The 21,266-nt window shown below is 56.4% G+C and overlaps 1 protein-coding gene across 1 annotated transcript; it reads left to right on the forward strand.

The window, feature by feature from the left end:
* Window positions 1–7,076: 7,076 nt before the first annotated feature.
* neff2 (neuronal intermediate filament family member 2) lies at window positions 7,077–16,348 on the forward strand. The gene is made up of 3 exons (XM_067978826.1): window positions 7,077–8,204; window positions 10,967–11,091; window positions 12,963–16,348. The coding sequence occupies exons 1-3, from the start codon at window positions 7,197–7,199 to the stop codon at window positions 13,021–13,023; spliced, it is 1,194 nt and encodes a 397-aa protein (XP_067834927.1). The 5' UTR covers window positions 7,077–7,196; the 3' UTR covers window positions 13,024–16,348.
* The last annotated feature ends 4,918 nt before the right edge of the window (window positions 16,349–21,266 follow it).

The raw sequence follows: 21,266 nt of genomic DNA on the forward strand, positions 1-21,266 counted from the left end.
GGGCACGGAGACAGTAAGTCGATCCCTCCCCATTCTCAGTGACACTGGGCACGGAGACAGTAAGTCGATCCCTCACCATTCTCAGTGACACTGGGCACAAGACAGTAAGTCGATCCCTCCCCATTCTCAGTGACACTGGGCACGGAGACAGTAAGTCGATCCCTCACCATTCTCACTGACACTGGGCACGGAGACAGTAAGTCGATCCCTCCCCATTCTCAGTGACACTGGGCACGGAGACAGTAAGTCGATCCCTCACCATTCTCAGTGACACTGGGCACAAGACAGTAAGTCAATCCCTCACCATTCTCAGTGACACCGGGCAGGGAGACAGTAAGTCGATCCCTCACCATTCTCAGTGACACTGGGCATGACACAGTAAGTCGATCCCTCACCATTCTCAGTGACACTGGGCACGGAGACAGTAAGTCGATCCCTCACCATTCTCAGTGACACTGGGCACGGAGACAGTAAGTCGATCCCTCACCATTCTCAGTGACACTGGGCACAAGACAGTAAGTCAATCCCTCACCATTCTCAGTGACACTGGGCACGGAGACAGTAAGTCGATCCCTCACCATTCTCAGTGACACTGGGCAGGGAGACAGTAAGTCGATCCCTCACCATTCTCAGTGACACTGGGCACAAGACAGTAAGTCGATCCCTCACCATTCTCACTGACACTGGGCACGGAGACAGTAAGTCGATCCCTCACCATTCTCAGTGACACTGGGCACAAGACAGTAAGTCGATCCCTCACCATTCTCAGTGACACTGGGCACAAGACAGTAAGTCGATCCCTCACCATTCTCACTGACACTGGGCACGAGACAGTAAGTCGATCCCTCACCATTCTCAGTGACACTGGGCACGAGACAGTAAGTCGATCCCTCACCATTCTCAGTGACACTGGGCACGAGACAGTAAGTCGATCCCTCACCATTCTCACTGACACTGGGCACGAGACAGTAAGTCGATCCCTCACCATTCTCAGTGACACTGGGCACGGAGACAGTAAGTCGATCCCTCACCATTCTCACTGACACTGGGCACGGAGACAGTAAGTCGATCCCTCACCATTCTCAGTGACACTGGGCACGAGACAGTAAGTCGATCCCTCACCATTCTCAGTGACACTGGGCACGGAGACAGTAAGTCGATCCCTCACCATTCTCAGTGACGCTGGGCACGAGACAGTAAGTCGATCCCTCACCATTCTCAGTGACACTGGGCACGGAGACAGTAAGTCGATCCCTCACCATTCTCAGTGACACTGGGCACGAGACAGTAAGTCGATCCCTCAGCATTCTCACTGACACTGGGCACGAGACAGTAAGTCGATCCCTCACCATTCTCAGTGACACTGGGCACGGAGACAGTAAGTCGATCCCTCACCATTCTCACTGACAGTGGGCACGAGACAGTAAGTCGATCCCTCACCATTCTCAGTGACACTGGGCACGGAGACAGTAAGTCGATCCCTCACCATTCTCACTGACACTGGGCACGGAGACAGTAAGTCGATCCCTCACCATTCTCAGTGACACTGGGCACGGAGACAGTAAGTCGATCCCTCACCATTCTCACTGACACTGGGCACGAGACAGTAAGTCGATCCCTCACCATTCTCAGTGACACTGGGCACGGAGACAGTAAGTCGATCCCTCACCATTCTCGCTGACACTGAGCACGGAGACAGTAAGTCGATCCCTCACCATTCTCACTGACACTGGGCACGGAGACAGTAAGTCGATCCCTCACCATTCTCAGTGACACTGGGCACGGAGACAGTAAGTCGATCCCTCACCATTCTCAGTGACACTGGGCACGGAGACAGTAAGTCGATCCCTCACCATTCTCGCTGACACTGAGCACGGAGACAGTAAGTCGATCCCTCACCATTCTCAGTGACACTGGGCACAAGACAGTTAGTCGATCCCTCACCATTCTCAGTGACACTGGGCACGGAGACAGTAAGTCGATCCCTCACCATTCTCAGTGACACTGGGCACGGAGACAGTAAGTCGATCCCTCACCATTCTCACTGACACTGGGCATGGAGACAGTAAGTCGATCCCTCACCATTCTCACTGACACTGGGCACAAGACAGTAAGTCGATCCCTCACCATTCTCAGTGACACTGGGCACGGAGACAGTAAGTCGATCCCTCACCATTCTCACTGACACTGGGCACAAGACAGTAAGTCGATCCCTCACCATTCTCAGTGACACTGGGCACGGAGACAGTAAGTCGATCCCTCACCATTCTCAGTGACACTGGGCACGGAGACAGTATGTCGATCCCTCACCATTCTCAGTGACACTGGGCACGGAGACAGTAAGTCGATCCCTCACCATTCTCACTGACACTGGGCACGGAGACAGTAAGTCGATCCCTCACCATTCTCAGTGACACTGGGCACGGAGACAGTAAGTCGATACCTCACCATTCTCAGTGACACTGGGCACGGAGACAGTAAGTCGATCCCTCACCATTCTCAGTGACACTGGGCACAGAGACAGTAAGTCGATCCCTCACCATTCTCGCTGACACTGAGCACGGAGACAGTAAGTCGATCCCTCACCATTCTCAGTGACACTGGGCACGAGACAGTAAGTCGATCCCTCACCATTCTCATTGACACTGGGCACGGAGACAGTAAGTCGATCACTCACCATTCTCAGTGACACTGGGCCCGGAGACAGTAAGTCGATCCCTCACCATCCTCACTGACACTGGGCACGGAGACAGTAAGTCGATCCCTCACCATTCTCAGTGACACTGGGCACGGAGACAGTAAGTCGATCCCTCACCATTTTCAGTGACACTGGGCACGAGACAGTAAGTCGATCCCTCACCATTTTCAGTGACACTGGGCACGAGACAGTAAGTCGATCCCTCACCATTCTCAGTAACACTGGGCACGAGACAGTAAGTCGATCCCTCACCATTCTCACTGACACTGGGCACGAGGCAGTAAGTCGATCCCTCACCATTCTCAGTGACACTGGGCACGAGACAGTAAGTCGATCCCTCACCATTCTCAGTGACACTGGGCACGAGACAGTAAGTCGATCCCTCACCATTCTCACTGACACTGGGCACGAGACAGTAAGTCGATCCCTCACCATTCTCACTGACACTGGGCACGGAGACAGGAAGTCGATCCCTCACCATTCTCAGTGACACTGGGCACGAGACAGTAAGTCGATCCCTCACCATTCTCATAGAAACATAGAAAATAGGAGCAGGAGTAGGCCATTCGGCCCTTTGAGCCTGCTCCGCCATTCAATATGATCATGGCTGATCCTCTATCTCAATACCATATTCCCGCTGTGTCTATAAATCTATCCAGCTCCTTCTTAAATATATTCAGTGACTTGGCCTCCACAGCCTTCTGTGGTAGAGAATTCCACAGGTTCACCACCCTCTGAGTGAAGAAATTTCTCCTCATCTCAATCCTAAATGTCCTACCCCATATCCTGAGACTGTGACCCCTCGTTCTGAACCCCCCAGCCAGGGGAAACATCCTCTCTGCATCCAGTCTGTCTCGCCCTGTCAGAATTTTATATGTTTCAATGAGATCCCCTCTCATTCTTCTAAACTCGAGTGAATACAGGCCGAGTCGACCCAATCTCTCCTCATACGACAGTCCTGCCATCGCAGGAATCAGTCTGGTGAACCTTCGCTGCACTCCCTCCATGGCAAGTATGTCCTTTCTTAGGTAAGGAGACCAAAACTGCACACAATGCTCCAGGTGTGGTCTCACCAAGGCCCTGTATAACTGCAGTAAGACATCCCTGCTCCTGTATTCAAATCCTCTTGCAATGAAGGCCAACATACCATTTGCCTTCCTACCTGCTATTCTCGGTGACACTGGGCACGAGGCAGTAAGTCGATCGCTCACCATTCTCACCAGGCTGACAGGGAGGCCTCAAATCTCCCCACATTGTTTAATTCTTCACCCGCTCTGAAACTGACCGTCCAGCTCCAGGATCACACCGACACCACACTCCTGGTATTGATTTTCAATTAAAGGCCGCCCTGCGCCATTGGGAGCCCATTGTTTTGCGTCCGCGCATTCAAACCCGCTCCACACCCCATCAAACACTCCCAGGGTCAGGTACAGCACGGGTTAGATACAGAGTAAAGCTCCCTCTACACTGTCCCATCAAACGCTCCCAGGGCAGGTACAGCACGGGTTAGATACAGAGTAAAGCTCCCTCTACACTGTCCCATCAAACACTCCCAGGGCAGGTACAGCACGGGTTAGATACAGAATAAAGCTCCCTCTACACTGTCCCATCAAACACTCCCAGGGCAGGTACAGCACGGGTTAGATACAGAGTAAAGCTCCCTCTACACTGTCCCATCAAACACTCCCAGGGTCAGGTACAGCACGGGTTAGATACAGAGTAAAGCTCCCTCTACACTGTCCCATCAAACACTCCCAGGGCAGGTACAGCACGGGTTAGATACAGAGTAAAGCTCGCTCTACACTGTCCCATCAAACACTCCCAAGCCACTTTCTTAATGCTTATTTCCCTTGTTACTGTGATTGGGGCAGATTTCTTTGCTTGTTCCTGCTCCCTAGGCCCAGGATATTGTGGCCAATTACATTGAATTACATAGAATTTTACAGCATAGAAACAGACCATTCAGCCCAATGGGTCTATGCTGGTGTTTATGCTCCACATGAGCCTCCTCTCGCCCCTCTTCGTCTAACCCTATCAGCATATTCTTCTATTACAGCTGATGTCAGTAATTGAGCAGTGCCGATTTCTGGAACTTTCTGTCTGCGTGACTCAGTTGCAGACTGGCCTCACCTTCACCCACTGGACCTTGCTCAGCGGTCAGTGTGACCGGCCTGAACGAGCTGTGTTCTAAATGTGTGACACAGACATAGAGCGAGGCTGGCAGACTGTGTTCCCCCTGACGCTGACTGAATTATTAAAATCCAATCGAGGGGGAAATGGCTCTGCTCGGGGTTGGCAGCTTTGCAGAATCACCCAGATCTGCTTGTGTACAGTCTGTTCACCTGAATATAAAATGGATCTGATTGTCAACAGGGATTGAAGGGAATGAAATGGTGAGAGTGAAAGAGGGAGACAATAGCGAGACAGAAATATATAGAGAGGAGGAAGAACGAAACAGAGAGAAAAATAGACGAGGAAAAATTGGAGGAAGAAATGCAGAGATGAATGGAATGTAAATAGAGAGATAGAGGAGTGACAATTAGATGCAGAGAAATAGAAATGGACTGAATTGGGTGAATAAATAGAAAGCTGGAAACAGAAAGAGACAAATAGAAGACAGGAAAATAGATGGATTGATAGCGAGAGATTAAGAGAAAGTGGAAATATCCATGGGTGCAGCACTGAGAGATGGACAGCGACAGAGAGAGAGAGAGAGAGAGAGAGATGCTTAGGACCATTGAAGGATGAAGGGTCAGAAAGCACAGAGACAGACAGCAATAGAGATGAACTCAGCAGAATGAAGCAGCACAGGGAACTGGACACCTTGCCTCATTGCATTTTATTAATGAATAGCACAGAGGAACAAGGGGAGCGACCAGGGAATGAACAGCGCAGTGAGAAGCCAGCCAGTGGGAATCGGGAGAATCAGCATTCCTTTGAGGTGGGGATGGGGTTGGGCTCTCTGCAGCATCAGTGAGGAGTGTGAGATGATGCACAGATACTTTGTTTGTCAGCTCCCTCCCGCTCTGCTCTGAATCTCAGCGTGTGGAGTTTGACAGAGGCACCGCATAGAATTACATTCATAAGCACACGAGGGAGAAAGGAATAGAAGGATATGTTGATCGGGTTAGATGAAGTAAGCTCTTGTGGTGCATAAACACCGGCATAGACCAGTCGGGCTGAATGGCCTGTTTCTGTGCTATATTCTATGTAGAATGTACAGCATAGAAACAGGCCATTCGGCCCAACAGGTCTGTGCCGGTGTTTATGCTCCACGTGAGCCTCTTCCCTCCACATTTCATCTCACCCTATCAACATATCCTTCTTTTCCTTTCTCCCTCAGCTTTTTCCTTAAATGCATCTCCAAGATCAGAGGGCTCTGAGCATTCAGTGCAGGCAGCAGGAGAAACACACAGTCCTGGCCTAACATTCACACTTTCCACAGTCTTAGATTAGATTGGCGGTTCGTTCTGCTCTGTCTTCCTGCCTACGGTTGACGCGGGAGCGCTGGAGGCTGCACATCACCACAGACACCATCACTGCCACATCAGCCCCTGGAGCCTGTTACACAGGAGCAGGAGGAGGCCATTCAGCCCCTCGAGCCTGCTACACAGGAACAGGAGGAGGCCATTCAGCCCCTGGAGCCTGCTACACAGGAACAGGCCATTCAGCCCCTGGAGCCTGCTACACAGGAACAGGAGGAGGCCATTCAGCCCCTGGAGCCTGCTACACAGGAACAGGCCATTCAGCCCCTGGAGCCTGCTACACAGGAACAGGAGGAGGCCATTCAGCCCCTGGAGCCTGCTACACAGGAACAGGCCATTCAGCCCCTCGAGCCTGCTACACAGGAACAGGAGGAGGCCATTCAGCCCCTGGAGCCTGCTACACAGGAACAGGAGGAGGCCATTCAGCCCCTTGAGCCTGTTACACAGGAACAGGAGGAGGCCATTCAGCCCCTGGAGCCTGCTACACAGGAACAGGAGGAGGCCATTCAGCCCCTTGAGCCTGTTGAACAGGAGGAGGCCAATCGGCCCCTCGAACCTGTTACACTTGATTCTGACACCCTGCACCGCCCATTCTACCTTTTCCAGAACAGACGGGCGTGTATGTGTGGGGGTGGGGGTGGGGGATCGGCCTGAGATTCGATTCCCAGTTGCTTTTTTTGTTAAAATTTTGTGTGTGTGTTTTTTTTTTCCCCCCACCACCACCCTCCCTCGCCGCTTTTCTCCGCGGGTGAAGATGGAGAAAACCTGTGAGGCCGGCTCTGAGATTGCGGCGTTTTCCTGTGATTGGTGGGAGTCGCCGCCCGCCCAGGGGGAGGGAGGGAGGGAGAAGAGGTTGGGCCTCGGCTCCTTATATAAACGGCGGCCCGGGCGGGGCGTACCGTACTGCGGAGCCGGATTCACCGCAGTGCCGGTGTGTGAGTGAGTGGGGGGAAAAAAAAAATAAAAATAAAAACAAAAATAAATAAAAACCCCACAGCACAGCGGCCTGCGAGATGAGCGCCTACGACCCCTTCAGCCCGCTGCGGAAGCCTTGGGACGAGTACCGGTGCCCGCGGCCCGCCAAGCCCGGCTTCCCCTCCTTGTACTCGGCCCACCGCCCCCTCCAGGCCCAGGCCCAGGCCCGGTCCGAGCCCGGGGAGCGGGTGGACCTGAGCCAGGTGAGCAGCCTGAACGCCGAGCTGCTGACCCTGCGGGCCCGGGAGCGGGAGCAGCTGGTGGAGCTCAACGACCGCTTCGCCAGCTACATCGACAAGGTGCGGCGGCTGGAGCAGCGCAACGCGGCGCTGCTGGCCGAGCTGGGGGCCCTGCGGCGGCGGCAGGCCGACCCCTCCCGCCTCCACCTCCTCTACCAGCAGGAGATCCGCGGCCTGCGGGCCCTGCTGGAGGCGGAGGCCGGGGACAAGGCCCGCCTGGAGGCCGAGCGGGACCGGCTGCGGGAGGCCTACGGCCGGGCCAAGGGCCGCTGCGAGGAGGAGGCGCGGCTGCGGCTGGAGGCCGAGGGGCGGCTGCTGAAGGCGAGGGAGGCGGCCGGCCGGGCGGCGCTGGCCAACGCCGGGCTGGGCGGCGGCATCAGCTCGCTGGTGGAGGAGATCGCCTTCCTCAGGAAGGTGCACGGCGAGGAGAGCGCCGGGCTCTCGGCCCAGGTCCGGGCCCAGGCCCAGGCCGCCCAGCTGACGGTGGAGGTGGAGGTGGAGGTGGCCGCCGCCAAGCCCGACCTCTCGCAGGCCCTGAAGGAGATCCGCTGCCAGTACGAGAAGCTGGCCCACAAGAACATGCAGGCGGCCGAGGACTGGTACCGCACCAAGTTCGCCACCGTCAGCCAGATGGCCAGCAAGAACAGCCAGGCCGTCCGCTCCATCCGCGAGGAGACGGCCGAGTACCACCGCCTGCTGCAGTCCCGGGGCTCCGAGATCGAGGGCCTCAGGAGCGTCATCGACTCCCTGCAGAAGCAGCTGGAGAACCTGGAGGAGCGGCAGGCCAAGGAGGTCAACAAGTACCAGGTCAGGGGGACTGGGCCGGCACTCGGCCCCGGCCGCCGGGTCAGGGGGACTGGGCCGGCACTCGGCCCCGGCCGCCGGGTCAGGGGGACTGGGCCGGCACTCGGCCCCGGCCGCCGGGTCAGGGGGACTGGGCCGGCACTCGGCCACCGGGTCAGGGGGACTGGGCCGGCACTCGGCCGCCGGGTCAGGGGGACTGGGCCGGCACTCGGCCGCCGGGTCAGGGGGACTGGGCCGGCACTCGGCCGCCGGGTCAGGGGGACTGGGCCGGCACTCGGCCCCGACCGCCGGGTCCGGGGGACTGGGCCGGCACTCTGCCCCGGCCGCCGGGTCAGGGGGACTGGGCCGGCACTCTGCCCCGGCCGCCGGGTCAGGGGGACTGGGCCGGCACTCGGCCCCGGCCGCCGGGTCAGGGGGACTGGGCCGGCACTCGGCCCCGGCCGCCGGGTCAGGGGGACTGGGCCGGCACTCGGCCCCGGCCGCCGGGTCAGGGGGACTGGGCCGGCACTCGGCCCCGGCGACCGGGTCCGGGGGACTGGGCCGGCACTCGGGTCCGGGGGACTGGGCCGGCACTCGGGTCCGGCGACCGGGTCCGGGGGCTGCGCACTGCGCTTTAGGATGGATTCAAGACCGTGAGGGGGGGTTTACTGGAGTGGGATGTGAGGGTGGAGAGAGGGGGTTTACTGGAGTGGGATGTGAGGGTGGAGAGAGGGGGTTTACTGGAGTGGGATGTGAGGGTGGAGAGAGGGGGTTTACTGGAGTGGGATGTGAGGGTGGAGAGAGGGGGTTTACTGGAGTGGGATGTGAGGGTGGAGAGAGGGGGTTTACTGGAGTGGGATGTGAGGGTGGAGAGAGGGGGTTTACTGGAGTGGGATGTGAGGGTGGAGAGAGGGGGTTTACTGGAGTGGGATGTGAGGGTGGAGAGAGGGGGTTTACTGGAGTGGGATGTGAGGGTGGAGAGAGGGGGTTTACTGGAGTGGGATGTGAGGGTGGAGAGAGGGGGTTTACTGGAGTGGGATGTGAGGGTGGAGAGAGGGGGTTCATTGGAGTAGGAGGAGAGGGGGTTCACTGGAGTGGGATGAGGGGTGTGTAGAGTGCAGATTCACTAGAATGGTACCAGGGATAGCAACAAATTACGGCACAGAAAGAAGCCATTCGGCCCATCGTGTCTGTGCCGGTCAAAAAAGAGCTATCCAGCTTAATCCCACTTTCTAGCATTTAGTCTGTAGCCCTGCAGGTCACGGCTCTTCAGGTGCACATCCAGGTACTTTTTAAATGAGTTGAGGGTTTCTGCCTCTACCACCCTCTCAGGCAGTGAGTTCCAGACCCTCATCACCTTCTGGGTGAAAAAAAATGGCACGAGGAATGTCAAGAGTAGGTGTAGAGGAGATTTACTGGAATGGTACCGGGGATCAGGGACTTCAGTTATGTGGAGAGACTGGAGAAGCTGGGATTGTTCTCCTTCGAGCAGAGAAGGTTAAGGGGAGATTTGAAAGAGGTGTTCAAAATCATGAACAATTTTGATAGAGTAAATAAAGAGAAACTGTTTACAGTGGCAGGAGGGTCGGTAACCAGAGGACACAGATTTAAGGTGATCGGCAAAAGAACCAGAGAGGGAGATGAGGAGAATTTTTTAAACGCAGCGAGTTGTGATGATCTGGAATGCTCTGCCTGAAAGGGCGGTGGAAGCAGATTCAATAATAACTTTCCAAAGGGAAACTGGATAAATACTTGTAAAGGAAAAATTTACAGGGCTATGGGGAAAGAGCAGGGGAATGGGACTAATTGGATAACTCTTTCAAAGAGCCGGCACAGGCACGATGGGCTGAATGGCCTCCTTTTGTGCTATGTCATTCTATTATTGGGGGGAGCAGCACTGCCTGTCTGTGCCTGGTGCACCTCTTCTCATCGAGGTTATTGTTAGGAAAAATCGGTTGGATTTTTTTTAAAGTTTGATTCAGTAAGGAGAGGGACAGCGGGGGAGCAATGGGATTTGTGTAATTTTAATTAAAAGGACACAGAGAGTGGGACGGGATACTAGATTTAGTTTGGTAAAATATTGATAAAATATTTCCATTTGTTTGGTCAAATATTTTATTTTCACTGCCACTTGGCTGGACCCCCAATAAATGATTACAGGAGAGACTTGTTCTTAAATTCAATTCAGTTATCGCGACATTAATCTGCAGCCGCTCGTCGTTGCTTTGTTCTGGTTTGGTACAGTGGGCAGACACAGAGTTAAATTGGTCTTGGACGGTGGTATCAAACCAAATCGGGTACAAAACGAGCTGCTGAGTCACTATTGCCTATTTTGCACTAACCCCCAGAGGCACAGGATCAGGCAGAGTCTGGAAGGGGAGATGATTATTGACGAGTATTCGCTCCCCTGATGCTAACGCACTGCAGCAGATTTTTGAAAGGATTGTCGGTGCAGTGGATGCAGGGGGAGGGGCAGCTGCCCAGTTAATTCAGGCCGAGGGCACGGTCAGTTTAAATCAAATCTATCGAGATTCGAAACGGCTTCCAACACAGCCCCTTAACAAACAGCACTGATTTCAGCATCTATGTAACTGCGACACTCATACACAAATACACGTGGGAGAGGGAGGGAGGGAGGGAGGGAGGGAGGGATGGAGGGAGGACAGAAAAAGGGATAGGAGAGTGAAAACTTGGAGAAAGGAATGAGCTGGGGAGTGTGTGTGTCTCTCTCTCCCTCAATCTTGGTTCAGAGTCTGAGGCCTATCTTTCTGTTTGTTTGAACGCAGGAACGGATTGGTGAGCTGGAGAAAGACATTAATGAAGCCAAGCAGGAGATGGCGCGTTACCTCCGGGAATACCAGGACCTGCTCAATGTCAAGATGGCTCTGGATATCGAGATCGCAGCTTACAGGTAGGTCAGCCTGTTCAGGGGCTCAGTACTTCCGTCTCCCCCTGATTCTCACTGGGGAGCGGGTGCAAGATATCGGTTGTTAGCTGGTCCTGCATTTAGCTGCTCATTTTCCATGTGATATAAATATAGAAAGAGATAATAGATAGATATGAATCTGTCTCTCACTCTCCTATCTATCTATCTTTTTATGTATCTTTCTAAATATCTCTATCTTCAATTCTGTTAATCTTCTCTATCCCTTCTCTCTAGCCATCTCTCTGTATCCCTCCCTCCCTCTCTCTAGCCATCTCTCTGTATCCCTCCCTCCCTCCTTCTCTCTAGCCATCTCTCTGTATCCCTCCCTCCCTCCTTCTCTCTAGCCATCTCTCTGTATCCCTCCCTCCCTCCTTCTCTCTAGCCATCTCTCTGTATCCCTCCCTCCCTCCTTCTCTCTAGCCATCTCTCTGTATCCCTTCCTCCCTCCTTCTCTCTAGCCATCTCTCTGTATCCCTCCCTCCCTCCTTCTCTCTAGCCATCTCTCTGTATCCCTCCCTCCCTCCTTCTCTCTAGCCATCTCTCTGTATCCCTCCCTCCCTCCTTCTCTCTAGCCATCTCTCTGTATCCCTCCCTCCCTCCTTCTCTCTAGCCATCTCTCTGTATCCCTTCCTCCCTCCTTCCTCTCTAGCCATCTCTCTGTATCCCTCCCTCTCTCTAGCCATCTATCTTTACGATAGTAAGGAAGTATTGCTACAATTATATAGTGCCTTGGTGAGACCACACCTGGAGTACTGCGTACAGTTTTGGTCTCCTTACCTAAGGAAGGATATACTTGCTTTAGAGGCGGTGCACCGAAGGTTCACTAAATTAATTCCTGGGATAAGAGGGTTGTCCTATGAGGAGTGGTTGAGTAGAATGGACCTATATTCTCGAGTTTAGAAGAATGAGAGGTGATCTCATTGAAACATGTAAGATTCTGTGGGGGCTTGACAGGCTGTTTCCTCTGGCTGGAGCGTCTAGAACTAGGGAGCATAGTCGCAGGATAAGGGGTCGGCCATTTAAGACTGAGATGAGGAGGAATTTCTTCACTCAGAGGGTTGTGAATCTTTGGAATTCTCTACCCCAGAGGGCTGTGGATGCTCAGTCGTTGAATATATTCAAGGCTGAGATATAGATTTTTGAACTCAAGGGAGTGGGCGGGAAAGTGGAGTTGAGGTTGAAGATCAGCCATGATCTTATTGAATGACGGAGCAGGATCGAGGGGCCATATGGCCTACTCCTGCTCCTATTTCTTATGTTCTTATGTTGGGGAAGGAGGGTCACAGAGAGGGGAAAAATAGAGGGCAATAAAAGTCACCCACGTTGGTGTGGGACTGGAGCAACATATAGGCCCAGACCGGGTAAGGACGGCAGGTTTCCTTCTCTAAAGGATATTAGTGAACCAGTTGGGTTTTTACGACAATCCCACAGCTTCCTGATTTTGTGCCTGGTGCCTGTCCACGAACGACCAGATTTACTGAATTCAAGGTCATTGTGCCCTGGTGGCATTTGAATTCACGACCTTTGGTTTGCAATTCAGTACCAGAAGCGCTAGACAACCCTACTTTAAAGAGGACGTCACTCCGTCAGGGACCCTGCTCTGTGCACCTCTCTGACTGGCTGTGTGGATTATTCATCTCGTGCTGATCCTGTTAACCCCACATTGAGAATTGTAAGATAATTAACAAAAAATGAGACATTTACACAAGATTAACATAAATCCTAATCTTTGAGAATGTGAGAGCGCATGGGAGGGAGGGAGACTGAGTGCGGGAGGGAGGGAGAGGTTATTGTGGCATTCTATTATCTGTGACTGATTTAACTCTTCGACCGTATTTCTTTGTCTCCCATTTTAGGAAACTTCTGGAAGGTGAAGAGTTCCGACTGAGCTTCTCCTCGCTGCAGTCCTACAGTTAAAACCATCCCCTCGCTGAACGTAGTTTCTGTAGCAACGCAGTACAGTCATTAGCCGTTACTCCATTGCCTGTAGCAGCTCCTCCCCTGCACTCCACACTCCCTATCTCCATAGTGACCGTCCCACGGACTGAATGGTCAATCACCAGACAAACAGGAGAATCTGACTGAACTCTCCAACCCTGACATAATCAAACAATTCAGGCGTTTACACATGTACATGTTAATGCATCCGTGTGCACACTCATTTAAACATGTGTAAAAACATCTGTACACCTGTCTAAACACAGGCATACAATACGTATTCATGTGTGCACTCATGTACACATATGGGTACACGTGTGCAATTATAAAAACACGGAGGAGGCCAGCAAATTCTAATCGGATCCAAGACCTTGAAACAAGGTTGGTTCAGGTGAAGAAAATTATTTGACCCATTTGATCTTGTCCTTCCTGAAAATCAACCCTCCCGTCTCCCCACTACACCCTCACTGTTTATTAAATGAGCTCACCCACCCTTCCTGGTATCCCCCGTTCCAACAGTGTGAAGGAAGCCTTCTCGCTGTGTCCTACACTCACCCCTCACACCTTGACCCTGTGCCCTCTCACATCTGAAAGCGTTGTTCCATCTTTTCCTCTTCCCTATCCCACAGTTCTCCCTAAGGTCCCCTCAGGGATGTCTCCTTGGAGGCTGGGGAGCCCCAGGTAATCATGTTGCTTTGTATCTCTTGACCGTGCTCGAGGCCGTTACCACTTGTGAGTTGAGTGTGCGATGGTGCCGTCTCACTTCAGGCTGAGGTGAAGCAGGGTGGGTGGAGAGTGAGGACAAGTGGGCCCAGGCTCCCGATAACCATTCACTGCCCAGCTTTCAGTCCCATTTAAGGGATTAGCTCCTTCTTTAAAGAGCACTGCAACTTAATTTTTTTTAAGTCAGTGGAGAATAGAGTGACTGAAGATCTGGATCCTGACTTATCGTTGCTAGGGCGGCCATCTTGGAATCAGGCCTTGACTATCCCAGCGTGCACTCTGCTCGGCTCTTCATCGCTTGCCTGGCACCGTCCGATTGTGCGAGCTCACCATGGCGGCAGAGCCTGCTCTTGTCGCCGTCGTTTTCCGTGCGTGAGAAAGTGTATCGCAGGCAAGGCCCAATTTCTCCAAACTGACCGGTGCCATTTTCTTTCAAATGAATCATCGGGAACACAAGCTCGTCCCACACAGTGCGAGGGGGCTGTGTTTCATGGGCTGGTATTTCAAACGTGTTCAAGTGGTGCTGTTAAAAGCAGAGAAAGGAGCAGCGCAGGGCCCCAGGATCAGAGACCGATGATCCCACAGGGAGGAGCTGGGACCGTGGGAGGATTGCAGGCAGCGCAGAGTCAGTGTGCGCTGCAGCCTCAGCGTTAGAGGCTGGGAGGATTCGACAGGGACAGGGAGGCTGACAGACAGACAGATGGAGAGATGCAGGAAGACAGCCAGAGAAAGAGAAACATGGAGAGTCAGAAACAGACAAACAGAGAGAGACAGACAGACTTGAGACGCATACAGGCTCAGACAACTGTCACACAAGAGACTGACTTCACACAGCGGTGAGGTGCTGATGCTGTGTGCGCGATCTGGGAGGCTTGAGACTGACCTTGCAATCAGTGCAGTCAGTCTAACCCATGCTGTACTTCCCCGACAAGGAGCAGTGATCCCAGAGCACGGTGAGCGGTGAGACTATCCCCGTGCCTCAGAATCGAACAGATTTCAAACAATGCGGGTGAGATTTTGGGCAGATTTGATGATTAATTGTAAATCCCACCCAGAATATCTGGAACCTAGGATTTCCATGCGCAGCCTCTCCCAGTTGAAGAGCTGCCTTCAGAACACTCTGATATCCCACACGGCCGGCAGCAGCCGTGCTGTCTGAGCGCTATCGGCCAGTAGCGCCCGTCTGGTTAATGATGACTGTCGCCACGGCGCTGCCAGAGTGGGTTCACAGCGGATCAGATTAACCCCCCGCAATGCGAGTGGAGACCAGAGGACCCCCCCACCACAGTGCGAACACACAGGATCTCTTCAGACAATCTCCTATCTCTGCAAGTCTGACGTTCAAATGTCACTGTGGTCCCTAAAAAAAAAACTAACTGGGATGGGTGGTCGAAGTTTGGAACTCTCTTCCGCAAACGGCAATTGATACTAGCTCAATTGCTAATTTTAAATCTCTTTGGCAATCAAAGGTATTAAGGGATATGGGCCAAAGGCAGGTATATGGAGTTAGATCACAGATCAGCCATGATCTTATCAAATGGCGGAGCGGGCATGAGGGGCTGAATGGCCTACTCCTGTTCCCATGTGCTGGGAAAGGACAGTCTGGGGGTGTAGATTGGGATATTCTGGCAACTGAGACGAACAGGAAGAGCTCTCTCCAGAACCTGGGGTTGAAATTTAACCTGGGTTGGGGTGTAGGGGGGGGGGGCAGGAGCGGATTAACCTCCCGTTATTCCCCCCCTCCCCCCAGCGATTCGAACCCACCCCCAAAGGGACCACTTGCCCCTGGATCGGGGTGGGGTGAGGGAGATTAGGAATCACCAGTGTGTCTCCTCAAATCCAAGTCGCAAACAATCGCAGTAGGAGCAGGATGGGGTGGGGTTAGGGGAGCTGGGGATGGGGTTAGGGGAGCTGGGGGATGGGGTTAGGGGAGCTGGGGGATGGGGTTAGGGGAGCTGGGGGAGGGGTTAGGGGAGCTGGGGAAGGGATTAGGGGAGCTGGGGAAGGGATTAGGGGAGCTGAGGATGGGAACTGGGGGAGGGGTTAGGGGAGCTGGGGGAGGGGTTAGGGGAGCTGGGGAAGGGATTAGGGGAGCTGGGGGAGGGATTAGGGGAGCTGAGGATGGGAACTGGGGGAGGGGTTAGGGGAGCTGGGGGAGGGGTTAGGGGAGCTGAGGATGGGAACTGGGGGAGGGGTTAGGGGAGCTGAGGATGGGAACTGGGGGAGGGGTTAGGGAAGCTGAGGATGGGAACTGGGGGAGGGGTTAGGGGAGCTGGGGATTAGGGGGGTTGGGGGAGGGGTATGGGGAGCTGAGGAACTGGGGTAGTGTGACACCCAACACCCCCCCCCCGCCTCCCGGCCATTAGAGACTGTCGGAGGGCCCAGGGAGCGGCCATGCTGCGACTCTCGGTGTGTGATCCTCTCGCTGTCTCTGTGCTCTGGGACCGGTGAGCGGGTTATGGTGGTGTGAGTGTGGGTGAACCGAGCGCTCTGATGTTCCACATTATTTGCATCAACTGAATACATTAAATTATAATCAACACTTCATCCTGCAAACAATAAAAATATTACCAAAATCAAACTCCCTTTTGCCGCTCTTCTTACCGACAGGAAACAGCAGGAGGTCGGACTCCACTCCTCAACACACACCGCCGGGGGGGGGGGGCAATGGGGGCCCGGGGGCGGGGCCTGTTGCTATGGGCGGGGTTTTTGGCCATGGGGTGGGGCCTATGCCAGTGGGCGGGGTTTTTGGCCATGGGGTGGGGCCTATGCCCGTGGGCGGGGTTTTGGTCGAGGGGCGGGGCCGATGCTCGTGAGCGCGTGGCGTTCCCGGGCAACGGCTGGAGAGAGGTGGGGAGAACAGGCCCGAACCCCCCCGCCCCCACCCTGTGTCTGAGGGGGTGGTGGGGAATGTCAGTGCGGCGCTCCCTCAGTGCCGACCCTCCGACAGTGCGGCGCTCCCTCAGTGCCGACCCTCCGACAGTGCAGCGCTCCCTCAGTGCCGACCCTCCGACAGTGCGGCGCTCCCTCAGTGCCGACCCTCCGACAGTGCGGCGCTCCCTCAGTGCCGACCCTCCGACAGTGCGGCGCTCCCTCAGTACCGACCCTCCGACAGTGCGGCGCTCCCTCAGTGCCGACCCTCCGACAGTGCGGCGCTCCCTCAGTGCCGACCCTCCGACAGTGCGGCGCTCCCTCAGTGCCGCCCCTCCGACAGTGCGGCGCTCCCTCAGTGCCGACCCTCCGACAGTGCGGCGCTCCCTCAGTGCCGACCCTCCGACAGTGCGGCGCTCCCTCAGTGCCGACCCTCCGACAGTGCGGCGCTCCCTCAGTACTGACAGTGCGGCGCTCCCTCAGTACCGACCCTCCGACAGTGCGGCGCTCCCTCAGTACTGACCCTCCGACAGTGCGGCGCTCCCTCAGTACTGACCCTCCGACAGTGCAGCGCTCCCTCAGTACTGACCCTCCGACAGTGCGGCACTCCCTCAGTACTGACCCTCCGACAGTGCAGTACTCCCTCAGTACTGACCCTCCGACAGTGCGGCGCTCCCTCAGTACTGACAGTGCGGCGCTCCCTCAGTGCCGACCCTCCGACAGTGCGGCGCTCCCTCAGTACTGACAGTGCGGCGCTCCCTCAGTACCGACAGTGCGGCGCTCCCTCAGTACTGACCCTCCGACAGTGCGGCGCTCCCTCAGTACTGACCCTCCGACAGTGCGGCGCTCCCTCAGTACTGACCCTCCGACAGTGCGGCGCTCCCTCAGTACCGACCCTCCGACAGTGCGGCGCTCCCTCAGTAGCGGCGCTCCCTCAGTGCCGACCCTCCGACAGTGCGGCGCTCCCTCAGTGCCGACCCTCCGACAGTGCGGCGCTCCCTCAGTGCCGACCCTCCGACAGTGCGGCGCTCCCTCAGTGCCGACCCTCCGACAGTGCGGCGCTCCCTCAGTGCCGACCCTCCGACAGTGCGGCGCTCCCTCAGTGCCGACCCTCCGACAGTGCGGCGCTCCCTCAGTGCCGACCCTCCGACAGTGCGGCGCTCCCTCAGTACCGACCCTCCGACAGTGCGGCGCTCCCTCAGTGCCGACCCTCCGACAGTGCGGCGCTCCCTCAGTGCCGACCCTCCGACAGTGCGGCGCTCCCTCAGTGCCGACCCTCCGACAGTGCGGCGCTCCCTCAGTGCCGACCCTCCGACAGTGCGGCGCTCCCTCAGTACCGACCCTCCGACAGTGCGACTCTCCCTCAGTACCGACCCTCCGACAGTGCGGCTCTCCCTCAGTACCGACAGTGCGGCGCTCCCTCAGTGCCGACCCTCCGACAGTGCGGCACTCCCTCAGTGCCGACCCTCCGACAGTGCGGCGCTCCCTCAGTACTGACCCTCCGACAGTGCGGCACTCCCTCAGTGCCGACCCTCCGACAGCGCGGCGCTCCCTCAGTACCGACCCTCCGACAGTGCGGCGCTCCCTCAGTACTGACCCTCCGACAGTGCCGCACTCCCTCAGTGCCGACCCTCCGACAGTGCGGCGCTCCCTCAGTACCGCCCCTCCGACAGTGAGGCGATCCCTCAGCACCGACCCTCCGACAGTGCGGCGCTCCCTCAGTACCGACCCTCCGACAGTGCGGCTCTCCCTCAGTACCGACAGTGCGGCGCTCCCTCAGTGCCGACCCTCCGACAGTGCCGACCCTCCGACAGTGCGGCGCTCCCTCAGTACTGACCCTCCGACAGTGCGGCACTCCCTCAGTGCCGACCCTCCGACAGCGCGGCGCTCCCTCAGTACCGACCCTCCGACAGTGCGGCGCTCCCTCAGTACCGACCCTCCGACAGTGCCGCACTCCCTCAGTACTGACCCTCCGACAGTGCGGCGCTCCCTCAGTGCCGACCCTCCGACAGTGCGGCGCTCCCTCAGTACCGTCCCTCCGACAGTGCGGCGCTCCCTCAGCACCGACCCTCCGACAGTGCGGCGCTCCCTCAGTACCGCCCCTCCGACAGTGCGGCGCTCCCTCAGTGCCGACCCTCCGACAGTGCGGCGCTCCCTCAGTGCCGACCCTCCGACAGTGCGGCGCTCCCTCAGTGCCGACCCTCCGACAGTGCGGCGCTCCCTCAGTGCCGACCCTCCGACAGTGCGGCGCTCCCTCAGTACCGACAGTGCGGCGCTCCCTCAGTACTGACCCTCCGACAGTGCGGCGCTCCCTCAGTACTGACCCTCCGACAGTGCGGCGCTCCCTCAGTACCGACCCTCCGACAGTGCGGCGCTCCCTCAGTACCGACCCTCCGACAGTGCGGCGCTCCCTCAGTACCGACCCTCCGACAGTGCGGCGCTCCCTCAGTGCCGACCCTCCGACAGTGCGGCGCTCCCTCAGTGCCGACCCTCCGACAGTGCGGCGCTCCCTCAGTGCCGACCCTCCGACAGTGCGGCGCTCCCTCAGTACCGACCCTCCGACAGTGCGGCGCTCCCTCAGTACCGACCCTCCGACAGTGCGGCGCTCCCTCAGTACCGACCCTCCGACAGTGCGGCACTCCCTCAGTACCGACCCTCCGACAGTGCGGCGCTCCCTCAGTGCCGACCCTCCGACAGTGCGGCGCTCCCTCAGTACCGACCCTCCGACAGTGCGGCGCTCCCTCAGTGCCGACCCTCCGACAGTGCGGCGCTCCCTCAGTACCGACCCTCCGACAGTGCGACTCTCCCTCAGTACCGACCCTCCGACAGTGCGGCTCTCCCTCAGTACCGACAGTGCGGCGCTCCCTCAGTGCCGACCCTCCGACAGTGCGGCACTCCCTCAGTGCCGACCCTCCGACAGTGCGGCGCTCCCTCAGTGCTGACCCTCCGACAGTGCGGCACTCCCTCAGTGCCGACCCTCCGACAGCGCGGCGCTCCCTCAGTACCGACCCTCCGACAGTGCGGCGCTCCCTCAGTACTGACCCTCCGACAGTGCCGCACTCCCTCAGTGCCGACCCTCCGACAGTGCGGCGCTCCCTCAGTACCGCCCCTCCGACAGTGAGGCGATCCCTCAGCACCGACCCTCCGACAGTGCGGCGCTCCCTCAGTACCGACCCTCCGACAGTGCGGCTCTCCCTCAGTACCGACAGTGCGGCGCTCCCTCAGTGCCGACCCTCCGACAGTGCCGACCCTCCGACAGTGCGGCGCTCCCTCAGTACTGAGGGATATGGTGAGGAGGGATTGAGGGATATGGTGAGGGGGGATTGAGGGACATGGTGAGGAGTGATTGAGGGATATGGTGAGGAGGGATTGAGGGATTTGGTGAGGGGGGATTGAGGGATATGGTGAGGGGGTATTGAGGGATATGGTGAGGAGTGATTGAGGGATATTGTGAGAGGGATTGAGGGATATGGTGAGAGGGAATTGAGGGATATGGTGAGGAGGGATTGAGGGATATGGTGAGGAGTGATTGAGGGATATGGTGAGGAGGGATTGAGAGATATGGTGAGATGGGATTGAGTGATATGGTGAGGAGTGATTGAGGGATATGGTGGGAGGGGATTGAGGGATATGGTGCGGGTGGATTGAGGGATATGGTGAGGGTGGATTGAGGGATATGGTGAGGGGGGATTGAGGGATATGGTGAGGGGGGATTGAGGGATATGGTGAGGGGGATTGAGGGATATGGTGAGAGGGACTGAGGGATATGGTGAGGGGGGATTGAGGGATATGATGAGAGGGATTGAAGGATATGGTGGGGGGATTGATGGATATGGTGAGAGGGGTTGGTGTATATGGTGAGGGGGAATTAAGGGATATGGTCAGAGGGGTTGGGGGATCTGGTAAGGGTGGAATTGAGGGATATGGTGAGTGGGGTGTTGGGGGATATGGTGAGGGGGCTGGGGGATATGGTGAGGGGGGTGATGGGGGATATGGTGAGGGGGGTGTTGGGGGATATGGTGAGGGTGTTGGGGGATTTGGTGAGGGGGGATTGGGGGATATGGTGATGGGGTTGAGGGATATGGTGAGAGGGGGATTGGGGGATATGGTGAGGGGGGATTGGGGGATATAGTGAGTGGGGATTTGGCATATATTTTGAGGGTGGATTGGGGGATATGGTGAGGGGGGTGTTGGGGGATATGGTGAGGGGGGTTGGGGGATATGGTGAGGGGGGTTGGGGGATATGGTGAGGGGGGATTGAGGGATATGGTGACGAGTGATTGAGGGATATGGTGAGAGGGGATTGAGGGATATGGTGAGGGGGATTGAGGGATATGGTGAGGGGGGATTGAGGGATATGGTGAGAGGGGATTGAGGGATATGGTGAGAGGGGATTGAGGGATATGGTGAGGGGGGATTGAGGGATATGGTGAGAGGGATTGAGGGATATGGTGTGGGGGGATTGAAGGATATGGTGAGAGGGGTTGGGGGATATGGTGAGGGGGAATTGAGGGATATGGTCAGAGGGGATGGGGGATATGGTGAGGGGGGAATTGAGGGATATGGTGAGAGGAGTTTGGGGATATGGTGAGGGGGTTTGGGGGATATGGTGAGGGGGGTGTTTGGGG

Source organism: Heptranchias perlo, chromosome 1 (genome assembly GCF_035084215.1).
Source record: "Heptranchias perlo isolate sHepPer1 chromosome 1, sHepPer1.hap1, whole genome shotgun sequence".
In the NCBI taxonomy this organism is placed as follows: Eukaryota; Metazoa; Chordata; class Chondrichthyes; order Hexanchiformes; family Hexanchidae; genus Heptranchias; species Heptranchias perlo.